Source organism: Microcaecilia unicolor, chromosome 4 (assembly GCF_901765095.1).
Source record: "Microcaecilia unicolor chromosome 4, aMicUni1.1, whole genome shotgun sequence".
Taxonomy (NCBI): domain Eukaryota; kingdom Metazoa; phylum Chordata; class Amphibia; order Gymnophiona; family Siphonopidae; genus Microcaecilia; species Microcaecilia unicolor.
The window spans coordinates 275,574,218-275,600,945 of record NC_044034.1 but is presented as its reverse complement, the minus strand read 5'-3'; the positions used below and the strand labels follow the sequence as shown (position 1 = coordinate 275,600,945).

The window sequence follows — 26,728 nt, the reverse complement described above, 5'->3', positions numbered from 1 at the left end:
TGTTTTTTTATACCATTAATTTTCTAATTAGAGATCCTTTGTGTTCATCTCCACACCTTTTTGAATTCCATCACCGTTTTTTTTCTCTCTCGGGAGGGCATTCCAGGCATCAACCACTCTCTCCATGAAAAAGACATTTCTAATATTACTCCTAAGTCTACCGCTCGTAACCTCAAACATTTTCCCTTCTCTGGAAAATATTTATTTCTATATTAATACCTTTCAAGTATTTAAACAGCTGTATCATATCTCCCCTGTCCCTCCTCTTCTCTAGGGTATACATATTCAGGTCTACTATGCCTGACCTAATTTTATAATAAAACATTTTATGTGTATATATTGCCACAGGTGAGCTAAAATGAGCTCATAAAATTAGCCCCTTCAGTAGTAATTTTATAAAAGAATTTCTGTGCATACCAGTGCTTTTATAAATGTATCTTGGATGTTATGCATTTAACAGCTTGGTGACAAGGGATTGTACTTTTGTGTGACCCAGATGAAGACATGTTCAGAGACAGATTTTGGACGGAGTTAAGGCACAGTTGTTCGCCATATCCTAGTTGCAAAAAGTTTCTCTAATTGAGCAGCTGACCACTGGAGGGATTAAGGCATCATTCCTCCTTAATCCCTCAAGTCCCCCTCCTCTCCCTTGAAAGTAAAACTGAAAGGAGATACCAGACCATATGTCAGCTGTAGGAATTATGGCCATTCTGAACAAAGCATTAAGCAGGTTAGCCTAGTGGTTAGTGCAGTGGAGTGTGAAGCAAGGGACCCAGTCAAGTCTCACTTTAACTCTTTTGTTTTGTTTTGTGGTTTTAGCTTTTAGCACGCTCTAATCATTAGTGCACGCTAAATCTATTATTTTATCTTAGCAAAAAGGACCCCTTAGTGTGTCACTTACATGAACACTGTGTCACGCGTGTGTCACAACGGAAGAAAGGTTGAGAACCACTGTTACATGAACACTGTGTCATGTGTGTCACAACAGAAGAAAGGTTGAGAACCACTGCTATAAAGAAAAGTAGACACCTACTTTTCTTTTCAGAATACTATTGCAAGTGACAAAAGACGTTCGTACATCTAGGTATGGCCACTTACACCAGCCCTGTAGCTGTATAAATGTTTGTGCGTAAGGTGCTAAATGCTAAGAAGCCAATTTTATACCTAAGGGCTTCTTAGGATTTAGCACACGCTAAATCTGTTAGCGGACCTTAGTAAAAGGACCCTAAAATTCACAGTTGAGCAAAAAAAAAAAATCTAAATATATAATTGTTAAAAATGAGACAAGGGAAATATCAATATAAAATAAACAGAATTTACTTTAATTTTAACAACAGCTCATAACTAATTTTTTTTTCAAAAACGTTTTGATCTTTATCAGTGAGAAATCTGGGACTGATGAGTTGCATACAGCTTTTCCATATGGGATGTATAGTAGGCAAATTCATAATAACCTTTTTGTCAAGTCGAGAAACTTTTATCCATGTTTGAGTCTATACAGCTTATAATGCAAAACATATATATGTTTTTTAAATTCTTATGTCACCTCAGAAACAGCAACACAAAATCCCTCTACTGTCAGATACTGTGAAGTAACACAAAACCCTCCAAATACTCAGAAACTATGTCACAAACAGAACATAGAGACAGCAGACCTGAAGTATTTCTATTTGGGACTGATGGCAGCATGGTTTTGAAGAAGCAGTTGTAATTATTTCCAGGGACACACTGGTTGAGAACCACTGCTTTATGGAATAGGCTTACAGTAGACACAGTGTGTGACAAAACAGTGAGTTGTAAGCCTGTGAAACTGTGTTGGTTATTTCTTGAAGTGTATTTCTCTAGTTTGGCCAGCAGGTGGTGGATGTTTATGTTTAAAGCTGTTACAGACAAATGACTGTTCCCTCTTAAGTTAAAACAGACGAGGTAACCTGCAGTGACGTGGCCAGCTATTTTTAAAACTTGTTGTTCTGGGCTTTGATTGGCCCAGGAGCTCAAATTCATCTAGGATGTACTGGCTTCTGCCCAGTCTTAGCCAGGGAAAAAAGAGAGAAAGTTCTTTTTGCTGAGACCCTGTGAACAATTATATTTGATAACCTGTGAGCAGCTATATGTCCTGAACTCCCCAGGTACTATTTAGATAGGAAACAAATGTTTAGATAGTGTTATAATTGATCCATATTTCAGTTACCTGTTATTCTTTTGCTGATTGCACCTTTTCTGTTCTTTGTTCTAATTTTTCATGACAATAAACATTTTTAGTTTATTGTCTGTACTGACTAAGAATCCTGGTGGTTTGTTCGTTGGGTCTGTGGGTGCTTTCTAGGAACTGTGGGACCACTGGGAGTGTGGCCCCAGTAACCTAGGAATCACTGGGAATAATTTGAGAGTGGGAGACTCGCCTAGAGGTGATTGGGACCTGGTCAGTGGGAGGAAAGTGCTAGTGCACAAGCGGCAGGTACAGGCGGACATGAGCTGTGTGCTGGGAACAGACCTTCTAAGTGGCCGCGAAGTAGCCCCAGGTGGGTGGCTAGGTGTTTCGTGACAGCCTGCTGTAGAACTGCCTTGCAAGAATAATAGAAAATCGATATAACTTTAAACAAAATAGACTTAAAATAGGCACTTCTTTGAAATTTTCACAGGTCATCTGTTATGTAACACTCTGGGCCTTATTCTATAAAGGTTGTGCTCCTAAATTTGTGAGCATAATTTACGCTCCTAAATTAGGAGAATATATATTTTGGAGTATAGTGTATGCTTGTAATTTAGGAGCATAGCCTTTATAGAATAAGGCCCAGTGTGGCTAAAAATTGACCTCATAGAGAATTACAGGTCCAACAGATTTTGACCAAGATATTCATATTTCTTTTTGTTTCAATGGATCAGCTGCAATATTTTAAGGAAGTTGAGATAGCCAAGATTCGACTGGAAGAAAAAGAGAACTCCCGTAAAGAACTGGTAGCCATGCAGCAAGAACTGGAGAAGAGATTCCAAATGAAATCTGAGGGGCTGATGTCCCGGGAAAAGAATGCCATAGAGAGACTGCAAATGCATCAGGAGGTAATTTTTGGAGGTCAGATTGGTCCTGCAACCTATAGCTTAGGTCTCTAATTAGTTGCGTTATTGGTGAGCATCCTCCTATTTTTGACCTGTTCACTGAGGTATAATACATCTAGGAGAAAAGTCAATAAATGGTGCTGAAAACTGTGAGCGCTAAGCGCTATTCTATAAAGGGAACGCACCTAACTTCTGGGCACTGTACTTAACACCTGCTAAAAGCAAGTTCAAATGCTGGTGCCCAGTTTAGGGGTGCACAACATACCTCAAATTCTACCCAAGTTTAAAATGGATAACTTTGCCAATTTGGAGGGACATTTTCAAAAAAACATCTTAAGTCCCCCCAAAATCATCCTGCTCATAATGTTCAATAAAACTGGCCATCTGACAGCCATAATCCAACAGGAGGAGGTCATGGAGACGAGGACTGTGTCTGAATTTAAGGAAGCCATGGACAGGCACATGGAATCTCTTAGGAGGAGTTAGGGGTTACTGAGGATGGGCAGACTGGATGGGCTGTTTTGGCTCTTATCTGCCGTCATGTTTCTATGTTTAGGCAAATTCTGTAAATCTGCAAGCAACTTTTTGGAATGCCCCCAACGTGCCCCCCACCTGGCCACACCCTCTTTTCAGACACACGCAGTTGAAGTTAGGCACCGTGTCTTTATAGAATAGCATGCAGCAAAATGTTTATGCAGATTTTTAACACTGCCAGTTCTCATCAATAATTAGTTGTTAGCACCCAGTTATTGATGTTTCCAAGCTCATTAGTCATTTTGTTTGCACGCAGAAATTTGGGTGCAGTCTGTAAAATCCGGGGGCTGAAACACTGCAGGTGAGGTCAGACGAACCTACTACTACTACTATTTAGCATTTCTATAGCGCTATAAGGCATACGCAGCGCTGCACAAACATAGAAGAAAGACAGTCCCTGCTCAAAGAGCTTACAATCTAATAGACAAAAAATAAATAAAATAAGCAAATCAAATCAATTAATGTGAACGGGAAGGAAGAGAGGAGGGTAGGTGGAGGCGAGTGGTTACAAGTGGTTATGAGTCAAAAGCAATGTTATGAGTCAAAAGCAATGTTAAAGAGGTGGGCTTTCTCTCATTCCCCATTGCAGGTCTATCACTGCTCTGCTTCCTACCCCTGAAAGTCTTGACATTTCTTCCCTGCTGTCCATGGTCCAGCATCTCTCTCTCCATGCCTCTTCTCCCCCCACCCAAGCGGTCCACAAACCTTGACAATATGGCTACTAGCGTTGAAGCCATGCTGCCTTGTTTTTGTGTTTGTGTTTGTGTATGCTATTTTTAACTTTTCCTGGATATGCTATACTTGAACCCAGTGGCTTTGGAGTGGAGAATCATCCTTATAATTAAATAATTAAGCAGATATGCTTTTCCTTTTTTTCCTGGCTAGTATTCTGCTGGGCCATTTTTTACCACATCTAGGAAAAAGGGCCATCTTTTAAGGGCCGGAAAATGGATGTGCTCTAAAATTGAAGCCAGCGCATGTCCATTTTCGATCCGTGTCCTTACCCCACCCATCAACCTAGTGGTAAGGTCTCATGTGCTACCCACGCGATAAGCATGCAGCACGCCCCAATTGCTGTTTAACGCAGGGTAAGTGGCCTGCGGTAGAAAATAGAAAATTATTTTCTACCGCAGGATTCGGTGTGTGGCAAACTCGGAATTACCACCCGGCTCATGTGCTAGCCGGGCGGTAGTGCTGATTTGGTGCATGCATGTAGGCCCTCCCACGCCTTTTCAAATGGGCCCCTAAGTTATTTGTGATGTGTATATTCAAGTCCTTTTCTCTGTGGACCAGCAAAATCAGTGATGGATGTGCTATGAAAGTGGACATTCCTTCCTCAATGATCCAAGGGCCGGTGCAGTGTTTCTGTCAGTTTTTCCCCTTACAGACTGCAAAAGTCTTGTCATTTTTGTCCCATCTGTTCTGTTACAATTGGAACAGAAATCAGTCTGCAACGTTAGAGGGTATCAAAGCACATGAAGGGCAATTGATGCCTCAGTTTAGAATACTAGCATTGATGTGCTCATGTTTAGGTGTGGCTTCCTAGCCATGTCAGTGGTAGGTGTAAGTTTGTGCAACTGGGTTCGCCAAGTGACACATGTAGTTTATACAGCAACACAGAGAGGGTCAAAGCACACTGTACAAAGGCAACAGAAAAACAGCACCAAGGGCTTTCAAGGTTGAGATAAACACTGGTCCTTTAGTCTTTGACCCGACACTGTCTGTTTCGGCACAAAATGCCTGCATCAGGGTTCAGATAAATATATTGATCTAAATTTCCAGAAACCAAAGAGAGAGAACTTTAGCTTTATCAAAGATGGACCCAGGAAAAGACAGAATACATTTAGTTGATATCCTAGTGCCTAAAACTGTGTACCTCCATTTTCATCAATGAAATGGCGTAAATCCCATCGCATAGATTTAGTCTCAGAGGGCCATATATAATATAATAATTTGCTCCTCCAACATTCCAATGTGTCTCACTGGGATCGTAACCGCCTGCTGACATTACTCTTCCAATTTTCTCCTCCCAACGTTCCAATGTGTGTTACTGGGATTGTAACCACCTGCTGACGTCACTCCTCCAACGTTCTCCGTCCCCCCTCCCTCCCAGTTCCATGGGACCCTGGAACTGGGAGGAAGGGACGGAGGGACAGAGGGAGGGGGACCCTGGAAGTGGGAGGGAGGGAGGGGGACACTGGAACTCGGAGGGGGGAGGGAGGGAGAGGGGCCTGGAACTCGGAGGGAGGTGGAGGGAGCAGGGGAGAGATGCTGCACATGGATGGATGGAGGGGGCAGGGCACAGAGGACGTTGCCTGCATATGGATGAATGCAGGGGAGAGAGCATAATGCAGGGGAAGGAGGGGACCCTGAAACTCGGAGGGAGGCAGGGAGGGAGGCAGGGGGACAACAACCGTGGAACTCAGAGGGAGGGAGGGGAGGACGACCCTGGAACTCAGAGGGAGGGAGGGGGGACCCTGGAACTGTGAGGGAGGGGGGGGCCCTGGCACACAGTCTCATGCTCTCACACACACACTCTCTCTCTCTCTCTCACAGACACACTCGCACCCAGTCTCACTCTCTCTCTGTCACACACGCACATTCACTCTCTCTCTCTCTCTCTCTCTCTCTCTCTCAAACAGTCACTCTCACACACACTCTCTCAAACATACACACTCCGAGGAAAACCTTGCTAGCGCCTGTTTCATTTGTGTCAGGAATGGGCCTTTTTTACTAGTTCTATAATAATTTGTGTAAATCTTCTCGTTCATATTTAAATCTCCACTACCCCCACATGTACCGGCCTCAAGTATAAAAACAGTTATTCATCTACCTTTCCCTATATTAGTGCTCGATTGTGGAATAGTTTACCAAAATCAGTAAAAGCTAATTACGATCAACTGACCTTCAGAATATCACTGAAGACCACCTTATTTAGAAAAGCTTACGCTAAAGTCCCGCATTGCATTAGTGACTCCTGAAATGTTACTGTTATATGGACATATTGTACTCTTTTGCACCTTTCTCTTTTCTTCCCCTCTGTCATTACTCACCAACTACTTCAACCTAAATGTATCTGATTGTTTGTTACTAGATTCATGTAAGCCTTTTTACACTGCTGTACGCCTTTTTAAACTGATGTAAGCCACATTGAGCCTGCCCATGGGTGGGAATATGTGGGATATAAATGCTCTAAATAAATAAAAGAAATTTTGAAACATCCATTTCCCCACCGGTAACACGCCCTTTTTTGACCTCTCACATTAACATTTATGTGCAGTGCGTTACAGAGTACGTTTAGGGAGTTATGCGTGTAAATTCTAATTATTGCCAATTAGTGCTCATTATTGCTTGCTAAGTGCTGTTAACAACACTGATTGACTTGTTAAGCCATTTAAGTTACGTGCATTGTTACAGAATATACTTGGGTTTTGGTTTCGGATCTCTAGGCGTGTGGGATAGCGACATGCATCGAGCCTGTTTTATAAAGACAACATATACACCTATATGTCTTTATATAACTAGCTTAGAGAAAGTAGGCACACATGTTTGTACCTGCTCTGAGACAGTTGTAGTTATGTGCATGTTTGTGATGGAAAGAATAGGCACATATGTACATATTTTCTAAACTCTAAGCATAAGTGCTGGTTTCACCCTTGTCCTGCCTATTCTCTACCTCCTGGAGTCATTGTTCATATATTGTGTAAATTTAGGCTGCATGAGTACGTAAAGTGCAGTTCCACACACTGATGTCCCTTATAAATGACCTCTTTCAAGAGTCGCCTAAGTTGGAAGTACAAGTGCCTCTGTGACTTTACAAAACTTGTCAAATCGTGTCTAAAATGCAGCCGTATAATTTTGGGCTCTCTGAAGAGCAGGAGTGTATGTGAGTAAACTGTGTGCATATTTTATAAACTACATGCGTGCTATGCTGTGACCTGCCCAAACTACACCTACAAACATGGCTATATGGATGTTTGCTAAAACGCGCATGTGTAACACGGAATAACTTTATAAGAGGTCTTTATTTCCATTAAAAAAAAGTTGATATAATTGTCCACATAGAGGGCAGCTCTGAAACGAGGGCATCAACATGTAGGAACCAAGAATATGCGTTAATGACCAGCATACCGACGTACACACACGTATGCGTGCACATAGCATGTGTTAAATGCCAGTAACCTGGCTGTGCTATTTAATAATGTGCCCTTATGCTGTTACTATGTGGTATCAGGATGCCTACAAGCAGTTATGTGCTAGAGCAGGCTCTCATGGGCTCGCGAGAGCCATTTGTTAAATGGGAGCCGATTGTTAAAGAAGCCCCCCCCCCCCCCCCCCCCCCCCCCCCCCCGTGGCTACTTTAACAACTGGCTCCCAAAATGTGCACTCAGGTCTCCTTCTGAATTCTTTTTTACTTTGCTGGCAGGGATGCTGAGCCCCACCAGCCAAGTAAATAGACTGCCACCACTTCCAGCTCCTTTTTTCCAGCTCTGAGCAGCAGACTGGGACTTCTCATGCATGCCCCCCCCCCCCCCCCGCCGCCCCCAAATTGCAGGACTAGCTATGCCCAGAGAGAGAGCCTGTTAAAAATTTACCAGCACATCCCTGCCTACAAGGAGGTGTCCACTTATACAGTTGCCCCCTTGGTGGGGGGGGGGGGGGGTGGAATTCTATACATGTCGCCAAACAAATTATCTCTGAAAAAAAAAACATGCTTAGCAGTATTTTATAAACCTCGCCTAAAGTTGCGGTCCTATACGCCAACTAAAACCTGGTGTAAATGCACACACTAAACTTAGGCGTGGATCGGATATATTCTATAACAGTGTGTGTAATTTTTAGGAACACCCACAACCTGCCCTTGCCCCTCACATGGACATGCCCCCTTTTGAGATTGCACATTAGAATTTACGTGCACCACTGTACAGAACACATTTAGAAAGTTGTGCGTGTAAATTCTAATTAGTGCCGATAATTGTTATTGGCCAATTATCGGTGCCGATTGGCTTGTTAATCAATTAAGCTGCGTGCGCAAGTTGGCAATGTGTCGCATGTAGATGAATGTGGTATAAATAAGTATATTTCTCTTACAGATCGAAGCAAAGGAGACATATTCCCAAAGACAGGGTTTGCTAAAAGATATTGAAATGGTGAGGAGCAGAGAGATGGAGCTGAAGCAAAGGATTGAAGCTTTTGAACTGTAGGTCAAGTTCAGTCATTAATATTCATCTTTTCATTTAACATATGCAATGATTTTCCTTTTCTTTAATTTAACATCCATAGATGACTAAGCATAAGTGCATTTCTTTGGTTTTATGGTTTTCTAAAACTGTTGAGCTGCACAATTTAATATAGTTGTGAATTTTGAAACCTTTCTCTAGAAACATTTATTTAAGTAACCAGTCAAGTTCCGAGATGTTTCATATCCAATATTGAAGCTGCCCACTTGATTTCGTTAAATGTACAGTACAGTCTCGATTATCCAACATAACCAGGGCTGACCCATTGTCAGATAAGTGACGGCTGAGGGGAAATATGATTGAGGGCCACAAAATCCTGAGTGGTGTAGAACGAGTAGAAGTGAATCAATTTTTCTCTTTCAAAAAATGCAAAGACTGGGGGACACTCACAGAAGGTACATGGAAATACTTTTAAAACAAATATGAGGAAATATTTTTTCTCTCAATGAATAGTTAAGCTCTGGAACTCTTTGCCGGAGGATGTATTAATGGCAGTTAGTGTATCTGGGTTTAAAAAAAGGTTTGAACAAGTTCCTGGAGGAAAAGTCCATAGTCTGCTATTGAAACAGACATAGGGAAGTCACTGCTTGTCCTGGGATTGGTAGCATAGAATGTTGCCACTATTTGGGTTTCTGCAAAAACAAGGGAAATGAAAGTACTCCTTAAAAGATATCATCAAAACAAAGAAAAGGAGTGCTTCAACTGGGCAACCAAGACTAAATATCTCCTACAGATTTAGCAGTAACAAATATTTCTTCATATATTTCACAGCTAAAATTGTTTTTAGTTTTTATTTCTTATCTTATTTAATCTTTAATTGTAGAAAACCAAGTTTCGATCAGAGGCATCATATAACCATTGCATCGTCTATGAGATCTCTTATAACCCACAGCAATTTCAGATCTGCAACATTTTTGAATCATCTGCTCTGAAACTAACACTTTTTGCTATGTACAAAAGAAGTCTTTATTGTGCCTTAAAAAACACCATCAGCCACTAGTGACCCCAGTACTTAACTGACGTAGAAAAGAAGTTCTCTCTATGTCAGTTGATGGTGTTTAAAGCACAATAAAGACGTATTTTATACATAGTAAAATGTGTTAGTTTCAGAGGCAGATGATTATGAGATTCAAAAGTGCTGCAGACCTGAAATGACCATGGGTCATAAGAGATCTCATAGCCGGTGCAATGGTTATAAGATGCCTCTGATCTAAACTTGGTTTTCTACAGTTAAAGATTAAATAAGATAAAAAATTAAAAAAAAATTATTTGTGAAATAAATGAAGAAATATTTGTTACTGCTAATTAGTTTATCTGTAGGAGATATTTAGTCTTGGCTGCCCAGTTGAAGCACTATTTGGGGTTCTGCCAAGTACTTGTGACCTGGGGATTGGCCACTGCTGGAAGCAAGATACGGGGCTAGATGGACCACTGACCCAGTATGGCAATTCTTATGTTCTTATCTAATATATTCCATATTTCCTATTGCCCCAGGACCTAGCTGAAAGCAACACCAATTTGCACTAGAAAGAGGGAAAACATGTTCTGTCTTATTTTTCCATAAATTTGGATAAAGTTATAATTTGTTGACTGGTGCTTATGATGTTTTTAGAGGCTTTTCTTCCTGTCCATGTTTAGTTCCCCAAATTTTTATATGCTGAATTGCTTTCTTACGGGCCAGATGTTGAGCAGCTGGGCCGGCAGAGGGCGATGGAGAGCAGCATACCCTGCAATGCTACAGCTAGCTGAAACTCAGTTTGCGAACATTATTACTTTAAAAGTAACATGTTACAAAAAATTAAATACCTTTCAGAGTGATTAATGCAATTCATCAATCTTTGGACATTGCCACTAAATATAAATTAGTTAAATGTAGCATTAATTATTTCAATATTTTCTGAAAAGATGTAAAACTTGCTCTTCCTTTGGCCTCCTATCTCCCATCTCCCACTGATATGTACCTCTGTGCTTAGACTCTACTCTCTCATCCCATTACTGCCTCTATCCCAGGATTTTCCAGACCTGTTTTTTGAACCCCCTAGCCAGCTAGATTTTCAAGATATCCTCAATGAATATGCATGGATTTAATTTGTATACGCTGAAGGCTCAGTATCTGAAAACTTTTCATGCATTCTGAAAAGTTGACTGGTTATGGGGTCTCCAGGACAGGTTTGGGAAGCTTGCTCTATCCACTGTTTCTAAATACAACATTGTGGTCAGACATTTTTTTGGTAAAAATTCCATTTTCAAGCAGTTTATTATTGCATATTTGTATCGTTGTTACTGTTTCTTTATGGATTGATATTGTTCCTCATTGTGTAATAAAGACTTTTTTAAGTTTAAAAAAAAAAACCCCAAAACACTCCTTTAAAGCCCAATTTTACATAAATCACGGAGATAGGAATTGAAACGTGCAGGTCGAGATGTGCGCAGTCCCCCTGTATTTTACAACGGCTCTCCCAACTATGAATAAAATACAGTTAAGGACATGCAGGACTACACATGGAGTTCCCATCACATCCAGCGAGAGTGGCAGTATTACAAAGCTGCATGTAGGGGGAAAAAGTGTCCTGCTCTTCCCCCAGTTGTGTGTGGGAGCAGCATATAAAATCATTGCTTCTGACAGCATTAATCCTTCCCCTCCCCACCACATAATCTGACCTCGAAACCCTTCCCAATGGGACCCCTGAACATCTAGCTCCCCAGACCTCCACCGCCCCACTCATTGCAGCCCCAGGTTCAAAATCTCAAGGTACTACTTTTAGGGTTCAAGCTTCTCAAGGGTTCTTACTATTTGGTGAGGGGGGGAAGCATCACGAGTGTAAAAGTAGATGTTTAGGGGGTCACCATTGGAGGGAAGGTTGTAAGCTCTTTGAGCAGGGACTGTCTTTCTTCTATGTTTGTGCAGCGCTGCGCATGCCTTGTAGCGCTATAGAAATGCTAAATAGTAGTAGTAGTAAGGTTCTTTCTGTTTAGCAGACTTCCATAATGGAGGGGAGGGGTGAGAAGAGCTGGATGTTCTGGCTTGATAGGGGTGGTGTTATCAGCATTGTACCTGCCCTTTCAAGCTGGCTCTTGTGCGTGCCTCATGACAGATTTAAAAGCCAACATTTGCAGTATGATGGGGTCGTTATTCAAAGCGATTTATCTGGCCAGAAATGGCTATTCGGGGATATCATCTTATATTTAGTGATACTTAACTGGTTAGTCCTGCTGAATTTTTATTTATTTATTTTATTGTGTCATTTATACCCCACGTTATAAAAGTTAGTTGTTTCAGCGTGGCTTACAAATAAAGGCGTGGAAATACATTTTGTACTTGAATATAGTGTATCTTATGTAGTGAGTACTCTAAATTTGAGAACATGTTAGATGAGTTCAGCTATGTAAGATTATGTTGAGTGCCATTGGTGTTGAAAGGAGCAGATTGATGAATAATAGATTAACTTTTATTGGCCATATATCAGATAACGGTCATGTTTTTAGGATGAGGCTTAGTTGAATGTGGCATTTGGGTAGTTGGTTAGGATTGACTGATGCGCGTGATCGTTTAAGTGGAAGTAGTTTTTAAAGAAAAGGGTGTTTAGGTGTTTCCAGAATTTAGAGTAGTTGGTCATGGTTCTTAGTTCATTAGATAGTGTGTTCCAAAGTTGTGAGCCTAGATAGGTGAAGCTTGAAGCATGTGTGGTTTTGTATAATCAAAGATCACTAAACTTAAAGCCGGCTATTTTGTTGGTGGCCCAGGAGCAGAGTCGGTACTTATGTGGTTAAATGCCTATATTCAGCACTTAACTGCATAAGTTTAGTGGTTAAATTGGGCCACATAAGTCAGTCCTATCTTTTGTGGTGTTGCTTATGCGGTTAAGTGCTGAATATCACTTTACCGCATAAGAGAGAGCTTGCCGCATAAATCCAGATATTCAATCCCTTGTCACACCCTAAGCACACTTCCTTTCAGTCTCTGATTTGTTGTTGCCTTAACATCTCTCCAAGCTGTCCTTCCTAGCCAGATGGTGACTGAACGAAGATAATCAGGGATGGAAATATCACTGCCAAGCATACATGTCAACAACTCTCGTCTGTAGTATGTCTTGAATACGACAATTACTCCTTGAACAAGTGGTTGAATGAGCAACACGGTGTTTTTAAGTAGATATTCCACTTTGATTTTTCCATCTTGGGTGATTAATTCTTTTGCTGGGGGATATGCTGGACAATTATACAGCAACACGATGGCTTTCTCGTCAAGCTTCGTAGTCTGCAAATATTTTCTTACAGTTGGCTCAAAATCGTTAAAAGAACCAGTTCTTAATAATGTCTCTTGTCATCCACGAGTTGTGCGGGTTAGCATATATGAATGGTTATGTCTTAAAACTGACATAGTAGAAACAGCCAGGCCCGTGCCAAGGGTCTGTGCCGCCCCCCCGCAGACGAACAGTTGGCGCCCCCCCCCCCACAGATGAACAGTTGGCGTGCGCCCCCCCCCCCGTGAAGATGATTGTGGCGCGCCCTGGGGGCCTTTAAATCTTTTACTTGCAGTCGCAGCAGCGTCTGTGAAAGCGGAGCGCTGCCGACGTCTCCCTTCCCTTCGCGCTGTTGGTTCCCTCAATGTCCCGCCTTCTTCTCGTCAGAAGAAGGCGGGACACTGAGGGAACCAACAGCGCGAAGGGAAGGGAGACGTCGGCAGCGCTCCGCTTTCACAGACGCTGCTGCGACTGCAAGTAAAAGATTTAAAGGCCTCGGCGGCGCGGGGCGAGGGTAAGCACCGCGGCGGCGCCCTCCAGAGGTGGGCGCCCTCCTGCGGTGCTTACCCCGCTTACCGCATCGGCACGGCCCTGGAAACAGCGAGGATGTGCTGATTTTCTGATTTAGAGTGGTTTCTGCTTATGATTTCCTTACACATTCATACAGAAAAGTAAAATCAGCTTATCTTTGGCAGCTTTGAAGCCTTCTTTCTTCTTCTCATCATTTTTAATAGCTAGCGTCTTATCTGGCAGCATTTTGAAAAAAAATCCCAGTTTCATCACAATTTGTTCCTTGCTGTATCCTCCTGTTTCTAGAATTGTCTTTAGCTTTGCTGGATAGGCTTTAGCAGAGTAATCATCCTGCAGATTTGATCTCTCCTGAAATTGAAATAAGAGAGATTACATGATGATTTTTAAATTGCCAGAGGCATCCGTTATTATTTTTTCTCATGTTTCTAGAGCTACCCAACTGAGAGGAAGGCAATTTCTTCAGTTAAAACCTAGAGGTTTAGCTATTGGAGCTACATTCTTTTTATGTGTTCCTTGTAGATGTTTAATTTCCTATCAACAGGCTAATTACATTTATAATGATCCTTGTCAGTTAGAGGCTTTCCCTATGAACAAATAATATATCCTTAATGTCTTTATTTTTGAGAAGTTGGGTAAGGGAGAGGGAGTGTTTAATTTCATAATATATAAATCCTATAAATATTGTATTTTCTCTCATTCTGTACATTTAGGTTAGTATTCCATAATGTGGTATTTAGGGGTATGTTTACTAAGGTGTGTTAGCATTTTTAATGCGCCTTTAAAGTTAAGGTGTGTTACTAACGTGCCAATATATTCCCATAGGCACATTAGTGTTTAACACATGTTAAAAACACTAATGCACCTATAACACGCTTTTGTAAACACAGGCGTTAATTTTTACTTTTTTCCTGCAATTCTTTAATTGAAAGTTTCATTTGTTATGGATCTTATTTTCTTGATTATAATTTGCAAAATTCTAAAAAAAAAAAAAAAAAAAAAAAAAGAACAAGCAAACCAAAAAACCAAAGATGTATACATGTGCACAAATGTATACACATGCACACTATAAATGCACACGTGTGCAGTGCACACGCACAGACACACACACACGGATTAGAAATAATTCCATGTGACATGCTTTGCATGTTATTTTCCTACCACTACCCCCTCACCACTTAGTGCTGCTGTTCTTCTCTCCCTAGTAGGCCACCGCTTAGTGATACAGATGTATATTTCATTTTCTTTGTTGTAAAATCTACTGTGAAACCTAGTGGCGAAACTATATTACTTTCCACTATATCACTTTCTTATTTTCCCATCCCCATGGATTCCAGAGCAGTGGCAGCCCCCTACCTGCAGAATTCACAGGAGATGCTTTGCCAGATGCATGACCTGAGCTCTGGCAGCACAGTTAGGGTCACAGCTTTGTGTGTCTTTCTTTATGCAGGCTGACTCTTTACAGTTTGCTTCCTTCTCTTATCTCCTAGTTTCACTATTGCTACTTCCATCCCTTTCCTCACTTCTTCATGCACTTTCCCATCATCACAGTTCTTTCTCTTCTCACAACCCTATTCTCTGTTTATCTCCCCTAGTTATACCCCTCTGCGTCCAGTCCCTTACATCTCATCTCCCACTCCTCTTCACCTCTCTCTTTCTCTCTCTCTCTCTTTTAAATCCCCTTCAAACAACTCTTCCCTCACTTTTCTTACCACAGCCCATGTCACCTCTTTTTAAACTTGCATTTCCTTCTCTTAACTTTCTCTTGTCACAGCTGACGTCCCTTCCCTCAGCCCCTCTTCCCCTCATAGCCTCTCCTTACCCTTCTGCCTCTCCCATTGCTCCACTATCATTCCCTCCCTCCATCCTCTCTCCCTCAGTTCTTCATGTCATCTCCCAGAGTCTGATGTTTGACCACGGAAAAACAAATCTTGGAGACAATGATCTTGGAAATGCTTATTTATTTGTTAAAAAAGACTCGACACAACTGTTGTGTTTCGGCCGTCAGGCCTGCAACAGGAGTCTATAAAAAACATACATATATAAATAAAAATTAAAAAATATGTATAAGATAAATGCATAAAAAATCTTATTAAAGTACTAATGTTGCAAAGAAATACATACGCTAAAATACATATAAATAAACAATATATAAGTGAAATAATGTACATACTAAGATAGTATGCATTATGAAAAAACAATGAAAAAAACAATACGCATTGTGAAAGCAATATATATTCTGGTTTGCATTTGTTCTCATAAGATGCTGAAATTCCATGAAATAACCTTATTACTGAATTTTGAATACATCAATAAGTGAATAAGTACTAGCATGCAGAGTAAAGCATATGGATAGAGTAATATCCAGGAGAGATAGTCCCTTGTCTGTAACCATGCTGACCATATATTACTAAAGGAAAATAAACAAACATAGCTATATGAAAAATAAGCTCACCAAATACGATAAATATTTTCAAGAAGAAAAAAACTGAAAAATAAAAAATGATAATAAAAAATGTAAATGAAAAAAATGATGAAAAAAATACAGATAAAAAATAAGAAAGGGGGAGGGAGAAAAAAGGGGGAAGGGGAAAGAGAAGAAGGGGGAAACGAGAGAAAAGTGGCAGGTGAATAGAAGAGAAAAAAGGGGAAAAAAGAAAGAAAGAAAGAAAGAAAAAGGAAAGTGAACACCAAAAAAGGGGGGGGGGGGTGAAGGGAGAGGGGAGGGAGGGGGGAACAAGAAAAAAGGGAGAAAGGGGACAAAGATCTTCTGCTCCTCTCTCAGCCCTTCTTCCGTCACCCGCTCCTCTTTTATATCCTCATTCCCTTTTCCAATACCTCTATCAGCACATCTGCATAGTAGACCAAGGCAGGAAGAAACCTGTTAGTCCTGCACTGCTACTGTTCTCTTCTCACCCTACAGCTGACAGGTCATGCATTCCTTAGCTGGCAAATAGACTAAATGGAGAAGCAGGAGCAGTAACAGAGAGCTACAAATGTTTTCTTCCTGCCATCTCCTGTGACCACAGGGGCATGGAGGGAAACACCCACAATATCTGTAAATCTAGCACCTATGGTGATCACATTGATGTAGTATTTCCATGGAGATAGACATTAAGGAGGTAATTAATGTAACTCAATAAACTACCTAAACTATTTGGGTGGTTAATTGATTTGGATTATTTTTCCCTCTGTTTCCCAGTATAAGTTTTTTGTTTTGTTTTTTTGGATTGGTAATTTTATAAAGTCATTCCCACAGACTTGTGACCAGATAGGCATGTAAATGACCTCTTATAAAATACCAATTGGCGTAAAAGTAGGCACCATGATATGATGGTATGCCCTTTGCCAGTGGGTATGAACAAGATGGAGTTTGGATGGAGCATGGTAGGGTTAGCAAGTAATGGTGTAAATCATAAAGTACTTTACACACATACATGGAAAAAGTACATACCTTCATTTACACCACTTCTTGAACAGGTAGGTGTAAGTGATCATGTCTACTGCACATTTTTATAAAGACAAATAGGTGCTCACTTATCTTTATGTAATAGCGCTTACCCATGGTGCTCTGTTATAAATTTATCTTCTATGGGAGGGGTTCTCAACCCAATCCTCGGGACATACCTAGCCAGTCTGGTTTTCAGGGTATCCTCAATGAATCTGCATGAGATAGATTTGCATATAATGAAGACAATGCATGCAAATATAGCTCATGTATATTCATTGTGGGTCTCCTGAAAATCAGACTGGCTAGGTATGTCCCGAGGACTGGGTTGAGAACCCCTGCCATAGAGGATAAATTTATAACCTGCTCTATGGGGTTGTTCTATATCAGTGTTTTCCAAGTCCGGTCCTGGAGTACCCCTTGCCAGTCAGGTTTTAGGATACCCACATTGAATATACATGAAAGAGATTTGAATATAATTGAGGCAGTGCATGCAAATCAAGTTCACGCATATTCACGGTGGATATCCTGAAAACCTGACTGGCAAGGGGTACTCCAGGACCGGCCTTGGGAAACACTGCTCTATACCAGGCACCTAAGAAAAACTTTAACGAAAAAGCCCCTATGTTAAGCGTATTTCATGCAGACAAGTATCAGCAAGTGCCTGTAAAATAAACTTCCACAGCTATCCCCAAAAGAACACAAATGCTGCTGCAGAGATTTATACCTGCTCTGAAGTAGATGTAAGTATATACATGTGTATATGTATTTCTCCAAGGACAAGCAGGCCGAAATTCTCACATGTAGGTGACATCCTCCACGTCGCCCAGTTGGAACGCTTCAGATAGCGTAATACATCTTTAAGACTTGCACTAGCCAAATGATAGCCAGCTGTCTTGGCTAATCGGTGTTTTTCTGAATACGAGCCCTTAAACAGTATGCTTGTCTACAGGTAGTACGCTGCTTGGAAAGTCTGCCTCATGGCTTAAACTAAGTACAGTGTTTCTTGGGTTATTGCAGCTCTCAGAAGCTTCAGGAGGAGAAGAACAAAAGCATAGAAGAGGCTCTGAGATGCCGAGAGCTAGCAGTGAGGAACATTGAAGATACGTACGACCAAAAGCTAAAGAATGAACTGCTAAAGTATGCTATTTTAATTGGGACTATTATGGTTTTGTTTAGCATTTCAGCCTCTGATTTCAAGCTCTTCTCACTTAATGTGGGTTGATTTTTTCACTGGGTTATTTTATTTTTTTGGAGTTAGCTCACAACCTTTTCAGTAGTAGCTCAAGGCAAGTTACATTCTGGTCCCTGCTCACCAAGGGATTACAGGCTAAGGGTCCCTTTTACTAAGCTGCGTTGCGCACTGATGTACGCCTAACGCAGGTTAAAATTGTATACTGCAGGATGTGCTTGAGTGTCCTGTGATAGCTGCCAAATATCACGCTCTAATCACGTGCTAAAAAAATATTTATTTTGGGGTTTTTTTTCTGAGGGGGCATATTAGGGGATGGAAAGTGAATGTTCCTGTGCTAAGCATCACATCTACATTAGTGCACGCTAACCACTTAGTGCAGAAATACCATGTGAGACCTTACCGCCTGCAAAATGGGTGGCGGTAAGTGCTCGGACGATAATTTTTAAAAACAGATGCGTGCCAATGGCAACATTAGTGCATGGCCACTAATATAAAAATTAGAAAATTGGCCATTTTAGGGCTACTGTAAAAATGGCCTTAGCGTTCGGGAAGAACCTGCTTATGTTAGTAAAAGTTTGTACATGAGCAATTGGTGTAATGCTGTATGTTATTCTTTTTCTGTGTCACATTTGTTCATAAATTGTCATGGGTAACACTGGCATCAAATATGCTATAAGTAATATTTGTATGTTTTTGTGTTATACAACATGCAGAGCCGGGGGGGGGGGGGGGGGGGGGGGGGGAGGGTGAAGCTTTTAAAAGAGGGCTCCTCCAGTTTCCCTACTACCATTAATTATCAGGCAGAGTTTTAAGACACCTATTTTTTTAACAGTTTGAGTCTCTCCAGCTTTTACTTCCAGCCTAATTAGTCACTGCTGATTTATACTGTGGAAAGGAATAACCAGAGGCTTTTTATCTATTCAGGTGGGACTGATATAAACTCTTTGTGAAAGCTGGAATGACTCACTTGCTATACAGTGGAAGTCTTAAAATATTCCCTGCTAACAATACCAGGAATAGCTAGAGAAGGCATCGTGATTAAGAAAGAAGCGAGAGTGAATTAACTTAGGAATGGTTTTAGCTTGAAAAGGAATTAAGTGGGAATTTGGTGTGAGGGTTTGTTTGCTTATTCAGTCTCTGCAGTATAACAGGATAAAGTCAGTCATTAATGGCTAGTGAAACAGTAGATATGTAAGGGTAAGTATAGAATGTTTGTACTTCTTTGGGATCTTGCCAGGTATTTGTGACCTGGATTGGCTACTGTTGGAAACAGGATGCTGGGCTTGATGGACCTTTGGTCTTTCCCAGTATGGCAATACTTATGTACTTATGTAAGAGAATGCTGAAAAATATCAAACATACTTGCCAATGCACAAGTGGCATACAAAAGCATGTCATCTCATGTCATACCTCTTGTTGGGACTGTTTTATGGCAATGATAAGAGGGGACAAGGAGGATGTAATTTCAGTGGCATGATCCAGCACGGGTCACTATATTGGGCATTTACACCCTTCAGGAGTCATTATATAAAGTCCTTTTTGTGCATATGTGGCCTCATATGGCACCCTGTCACAATAGCCCTGACAAAATAGCTTTGTAACAAAATAGCCCTTGACAAAATGGCCCTGAACAAAAATAAAAAGTATACTTAAAAAAAAAAAGTTTGTTTACTGGAGCTCTGAGGGGATTGAGTATTACAGAGAAGTCAATTGGCCAAAATTCCATGTGTTCTCAGAATAAGTAGATAAGGTCATGACTAGCACTACTGTGTATCATTGTGTTAATGTTATAATTCATTTCATAAAATATGGGTTAAGCCCCGCCCAGCGCATCACAGGATGCACCGGGCAGGATGCCACCATTTTGGGAAGGCGCCCGAAGAAGATGGAGAGAGTTCTACTTCCTCCCTTCTCCAACTACTACCACAGTACAGAGAGGTAGGCCGCCGGGGATGGAGAGGGGCAGATAGATAGCAGTCCCACTGGACCACCAGGGCATTTTTGGTGGGGTGGGGGGAAGCCAGCGGTCCCAGTGGACCACCAGAGTTTTTGTGCTTTGGGGGTGGGGGGCCTGGAGGTGGGCTTAGGTTTGACAGGTCTGGGAGAAAATCCCGGACCTGTCAAACCTCTTCATTGGTTGTCCCTCATTCCTTCCTCGCTAGCAAACCCTAACGCCAGCTCCAAGCTGGCATAAGGTTTGCAGCGCCCTTGTTTGGCGCGCTGCCCGCTGATCAGGAGGGATGAATGTGGGAGACCCTTGTTTGCATACATTTGCATGCAATTAGCGTTCAGGGCAGGCAAGTGCGTTATTGCACGTGTTCACTGGTTCTGATCATCAGGCAGGAGCAAACACAGGCGCTAGTATATGGCAGTATTGGCCTCTAGCGCCCATGTTTGCTTCTGATCATCGGCCCACAAGGCACCAGGTCCTACCCTTGCTCATGTTGCTACAGTTTAAAACATTCTATATGCTTGAGTCGCTTATAAAATTACCTTTGGGGATAATTTTATAAAGGTATTTCAGGCTTTTTTCACACATAGAAAATGCCTTTTATAAAATTGCTCTATGGTATATACCTATATAAATACATATGTCACGTGTAGGCATAGTTTAGGTGGAGGAGGTGTGAATTTGCAGTGTACACATGAATCTTATAAAATAAGAAAATACATAAAGGCATTTGTACCTGCTCCAGAGCAATTGCAAATGTGTGTGTTGGTATTTATGTGCTCTTAGGGCTGCATCTGGGGACCTGTTTTCTAAAGGCACATAAATGCCTATGTTGCTTCTATAGATAGGCACCTTTTTGGGCTTCTCATATATGTGCCCTGTTATAAAATCAGGTCTTCGTGTTCAGAGGTTTGGGTTGATTTGCACTGGTGTTTAAATTGCTTTTTTATTCGTAGATATCAGATTGAGCTGAAAGAAGAATATGTCAAAAGGACACGCAAGGTCACTGAAGATGAGAAAAAGAATAAAGGTGTGGGAGTTTTGTGCCTTAATCTTCTGTTTTTTTCCTTTTTTGTTTTTTTTTCTGGGGTGGGGGAGGGGAGAATAATTTCATAATTGGACACCTAACTGAGCTGTCCAGAAAAGGTGCCTATTTTATGTTTGCTTTATGAAGACAACATAGATGCTCATAGCAATTTATTTTAGAAGCATTTCTATGTGTACACAATGACATTTATTCATGTTGGTCACATACATGTATAAATACTAATTTTGGAAAGCTGCTGTTTACACATTGTGCTCTGCGCTACACAATGATTTCAAGGGGGCATGGCTTGGGTGGGACTAAAATCTATATTTCTATGTCCCATTTTACACGGAATGCATGTGTATGGGAAAGGCACGCACAGTGCTTGCTTCAGCCAACACCAGATTGAGTCATTCTCCTTAATTCCACATAGTGTGATTCCAACTCCAAAATGAAACCAAGTTAAAATTGCAGCCTTACTGCTTTGGTAGCACTTACCTGTGTAGGTTTGTAAAACAAGACAGCTACGTGTGGAAGTAATGACATCACCACTTCCATGTAAATGCCAGCACCTTCATGGAAGCAGAGAAAAATGAAGGCAGATAAAGACTATATGGCCTATCCAATCTGTCCATCCATGCTATCTACTATCCCTATCACTCCCTTAAAGATCCTATGTACTTGTCCCAAGCTCTCTTGAATTCATATACTTTTTTTGTCTCCACCACTTCCACCAGGAGGCTGTTCATGAATTCACCATCCTTTCCATGAAGAAATATTTCCTCAGTTTACTTCTGATTCTGTCCCTTTTCACCTTCATCTTATGCCCCTTCGTTCCAGAGCTTCCTTTTAGTTGTTGTGCATTTATGCTACTTAGGTATTTAAATGTTTCTATCATATCTCCCCTCTTCCACCTTTCTTCCAAACTATACATACTGAGATCCTTTAGTCTGTCCTCATACGCTTTATGACGAAGACCATCGACCATTTTAGTAGCTAACCTCTGGACTGACTCCATCCTGTTTATATCTTCTTGAAGGTGCGGTTTCCAGAATTGTACACAATATTCTAAATGAGGTCTCATTAGAGTCTTAAACAGCAGCATCATTGCCTTCTTATTCCTACTAGCCATTCCTCTCCTTATGCACCCAAGCATTCTTCTAGCTTTTGCTATCACCTTTTCTGTTTAGCCACGTTAAGATCATCACATACGATCATACCCAAATCCCTCTCCTCTTTCATGCATAAAAGATCTTCACCTCTTTAGCTGTACATTCCCTTGGTTTTATGCAGCCCAAATGCATGACCCTGTATTTTTTAGCATTAAATCTAAGCTGCCAAATTGCAGACTATTCCTCTAGCTTCACTAATGGGCTCATTTTCGAAAGAGAAGGATGTCCATCTTTCGACATAAAACAGAAGGTGGACGTCCTTCTCCCAGAGACGTCCAAATCGGTATAGCTGAGACCTGATTTTGGACATCTCCAACTGCAGTCCGTCACAAGGACGTCCAAAGTTCAAGGGGGTGTTTCGGTGGCGTAGGGAAGACGGGACTTGGGCATGCCTAACACTTGGACGTCTTTGACCCATAATCGAAAAAAACAAGGACGTCCTTGGACGTTTTCACCTGGACATGTTTTTTTAACAAATAAGGCACAAAAAGGTGCCGGAAATGATCAGATGATCACCGGAGAGAATCGGGGATGACCTCCCGTTACTCCCCCAGTGGTCACTAATCCCCTCCCACTCTCAAAAAACATGTTTAAAAATATGTCGTGCCAGCCTCAGATGTCATACTCAGGTCCGTGACAGCGCATGCAGGTCTCAGGAGCAATTTTAGTGGGTACTGCAGTGCACTTCAGACAGGCGGACCCAGGCCTATACCCCCCCTACCTGCTACATTTGTGGAGGAAACAGCAAGCTCTCCAAAACCCACCATAAACCCACTGTACCCATATATAGGTGCCCCCTTCACCCGTAAGGGCTATAGAAGTGGTGTACAGTTGTGGGTAGTGGGTTTTAGGGGGCTCAGCACACAAGGTAAGGGAGCTATGTTCCTGGGAGCATTTTATGAAGTCCACTGCAGTGCTCCCTAGAGTGCCTAGCTGGTTTCTTCCACGACCAAATGGCTTGCATTTGGACATTTTTGACATGGACATCTTTGGTTTTGAAAATCGCCAAAAGTCAAAGACTTCCGTGTCTAGGGACGGCCAAATCTAGGGATGTCCAAATGTAAGGATTTGGACGTCTCTGACGGTATTTTCAAAACAAAAGATGGATGTCCATCTCGTTTCGAAAATACAGGTTTCTCCGCCCCTGGATTTTGCCGTTTTGCAAGGACTTCCAAATCGCAACTTGGACGTTTCTTTCGAAAATGCCCCTCCATGTCATTCTTCTTGTTATCCACACTATCAGGGGTATCTACCATATTGCATATTTTGGTATCATCTGCAAAGAGGCAAACCTTACCAGACAGCCCTTCAATATTGCTTACAAAAATTTTTAAAAAAACATCCTAAGAACTGAACCTTGCGGCGCACCCCCTGCTAACTTGCTCTTTTCTCAGAATGAGCTCCATTTACCGCTCCCTTTGTTGCCGTCCACTCAACCAGTTCCTAACCCAATCAGTCAATTTATTAATTAGTTATCTATGCAGAACCGTGCCAAAGGCTGTGCTAAAATCTAAATACACAACATCTAGCGCTCTCCCTGAATCCAATTTTCTCGTCACCCAGTCAAAGAAATTATTCAGATTTGTCAGTGAAAACCTGCCTCTAGTGAAACCATGTTACTTCAGGTCCTGTTTTAAAAGCATGGAAGCCGCTATTTTTCAACTTATATTTATGTAAATTGGCTGCTCCTGCTGTATGTGCTAGTAAATACATTTGCGGTCCTGCAGGTATTTTAGAAAATCAAAACAATTGGCCCAGTGTCTTACAATTTATGAAAAATTCTTCATTTTCCAATTGCTTGAAAAGTTATATATTTAAAACAATTTTTTGCTTGGCTAGCTTTATGAAGTTAACTTAATTCTTCTATGTAAGGACCGTTGGCCGAAATGCGGCATGTTTCGCTAATGCTGCGTCTGGGTTCGGTCCATTGCAAATATGAAAATAAACAGACAATCCTAAGATTCCAAATACTTTTTTGGAATGCCATAACCAGAATACTGCTTACATGGCGACAACGCCTTCTTACTCTCACCACACTTATAATACGATCCCACAATGAGAATAAGGATTTCTGTAGTCAATCACAAGCTTACACATCACAACAGAGAGCTCCAATCTAATTGGTTATTCAAACCCTTAGGGTGTAATGTATTAAGAGTGAATATCCAGCGCTTTTCCTTATAGTTTAACAATATATAAACATCACCACCCTTGCTACCCATAATAACAATGTCAATAATTCTCCAGCGCATATCTGCTATATCATGTGCTTTATCAATCCAATGTTGTATAATAGGAGCTGATACAGTTTTAGTGTTAATACGGGATTTATGTTCAACCAACTTATGTTTAATAGGGCGCAATGAGCGTCCTATATAAACCAAATCACAAGGACAATAATATGATTGCACAAAATGAGGTGTTTTTCCTGATGAATAAAAATCCTAAGACACCTTGGATATATTTTGTCCCTAAGGTTCATAAAAATGCCTATGTATAGATCACACACAAGTGGGCATGCACTCTCTCGGTGCCTGCTTTTACGTGCAGATAAGGATATGCAATTTCATAAAAGCCTTTTCTGCTTGTAAAATAAGTTTTATACATAGAAAAACCTTTATAAAATTACCCTCATAAAGAGGAGTTATTAGAGCCTGGGAGATGCATTCAAAATTCTTCTGTCACTGACTCCATATGTAAGATATTTGGCGTTACAAATATTGGATAGATGTCCCACAGAATCTTTCTCAAAATTTTGGGCTGTTATTTATTTATTTATTTATTGTTTTACCCCACATTAAACTGTGGTAAAAACTTGTGCAGTTTTAAAGTTGCGCACACAAAAAAAATCCTCAAAATTTATGTGCAAGATTTTATCTTATAAGATGAAAAATACAGGTTTGTGTACAAACTTTTAATGTTAGAAATATAAAATTCATTGTACAAGGAAAATGAGCAGAGGGCTGTTTGATCATATCACATTTATAATGATCACAGTTTGTGTGATGGGGTGGGGAAGCTATTGTGAGAGGGGTTTTTTTTAGCATAGATATATATATATACTAGTAAAAAAGGCCCGTTTCTGAAAGAAATGAAACGGGCGCTAGCCAGGTTTTCCTTGTAGTGTGTATGTTTGAGTGAGTGTGTGTGTGATATTGACTGTGTGAGAGAGAGAGTGTGACTGTGGGATTGTGTGTCAGAGAGGGATTGAGAGTGGGTGCTTCTGTATCTGTGAGTGAGTGTGTGTGTTTCAGAATGAGTATGTGCGAGTGGGTATGTGGGACACAGCGAGTGTGAGAGAGAGTGTGTTTTCCTACCGTTCTCCCTTCCCCCACCCCTAATCTTCCCGTTTGCCCCCCCCCCCCCCCGTCCTGTTCCTCCCTTCCCCCCCCCGTCTCCCTTCCCCCCTCCCCCCACAATGGGGATCCTGGAAAGTTTCTGGCAGATGTGCAACCATGTGACCGTACCACAGCGAAGCGTCGCTCACAGAAAGGGTGCCAGGGAGTCCCGACACGTGCAATCTGGAGAACTATAAGGTTTCTTTGTTAGATTTGTTCACGCTGCGCTCAATTGTCTCCCCTCCCTCCGACAGAAAAAGTTGAGAGCAGCCTTACGTCGTGCGGGAGCGGGGAATAGCCACTGCCTGCCGAAGAGGCAACTGGTGCTATCTCCCGCGAAGCAAGGACAACAGCTGTCGGTGCATCAGTTACTGAGTCGCACACCCTTGTTTGTGTCCACACAGGTACCGGAAACAACGCTCCCAGCAGACGGTGTCGGCTCGCACACACCTCCCATTCGGCGCTCGTGATTGGCTGCCTTTATTTCCCTCGCCTTTCCGCATAAGCCGGTGCTGCACCTCCTTCGCAACCCTGATGGAGGAGGTCGGGGAGAAAGGGGAAGGGCTAGCAGGAGGAAGAAGGGTTTACTAAGATCCATGGTTGGGAGGCTTGACGTGGGAACTGAGGCGGTGGCGCTTGCACCGCGTTCGAGTGGTTGTAGGTGGGACCTGTAGCCGGGCGGAGAGTACGGGTCGCTGAGCGGCCAGAGCATGTGGGCAGTGAACATCGGGGAGGAGGGTGAGTGAGGGAGGGCTGAGGGCGGGGTGATGACCAGCGGCGCCAGCGACTTTGGAGAGCGGTCCAAGGGCGGGGCTGGAAGTTGGAGGGGAGAGAGGGAGGGCAGGCCAGGGAGCGGCAGGAGGCAGTCATAGCCAATCGGAAAGGGAGTGTGAGCGTTGCGCCCTTGTCGATGGCGTTTCCTGGAGTGTCATTGCTTCGCCCTCACTCTTTGATGCCCTTGACGTCATCACGTTTGACACGAGGATGGGGCCCA

At 41.8% G+C, this 26,728-nt stretch overlaps 1 protein-coding gene across 5 annotated transcripts in view; it reads left to right on the top strand.

Moving 5' to 3' along the window:
• OFD1 (OFD1 centriole and centriolar satellite protein) overlaps positions 1-26,728 on the top strand; it is a 136,260-nt gene that overhangs the window by 15,537 nt on the left and 93,995 nt on the right. For all 5 annotated transcript variants that reach the window (XM_030201583.1, XM_030201582.1, XM_030201581.1 and 2 more), the window contains exons 8-11: positions 2,887-3,060; positions 8,685-8,791; positions 18,072-18,191; positions 21,154-21,227. In XM_030201583.1, coding sequence (XP_030057443.1) covers positions 2,887-3,060; positions 8,685-8,791; positions 18,072-18,191; positions 21,154-21,227 — 475 coding nt within the window. The remainder of the gene's footprint in view (positions 1-2,886; positions 3,061-8,684; positions 8,792-18,071; positions 18,192-21,153; positions 21,228-26,728) is intronic.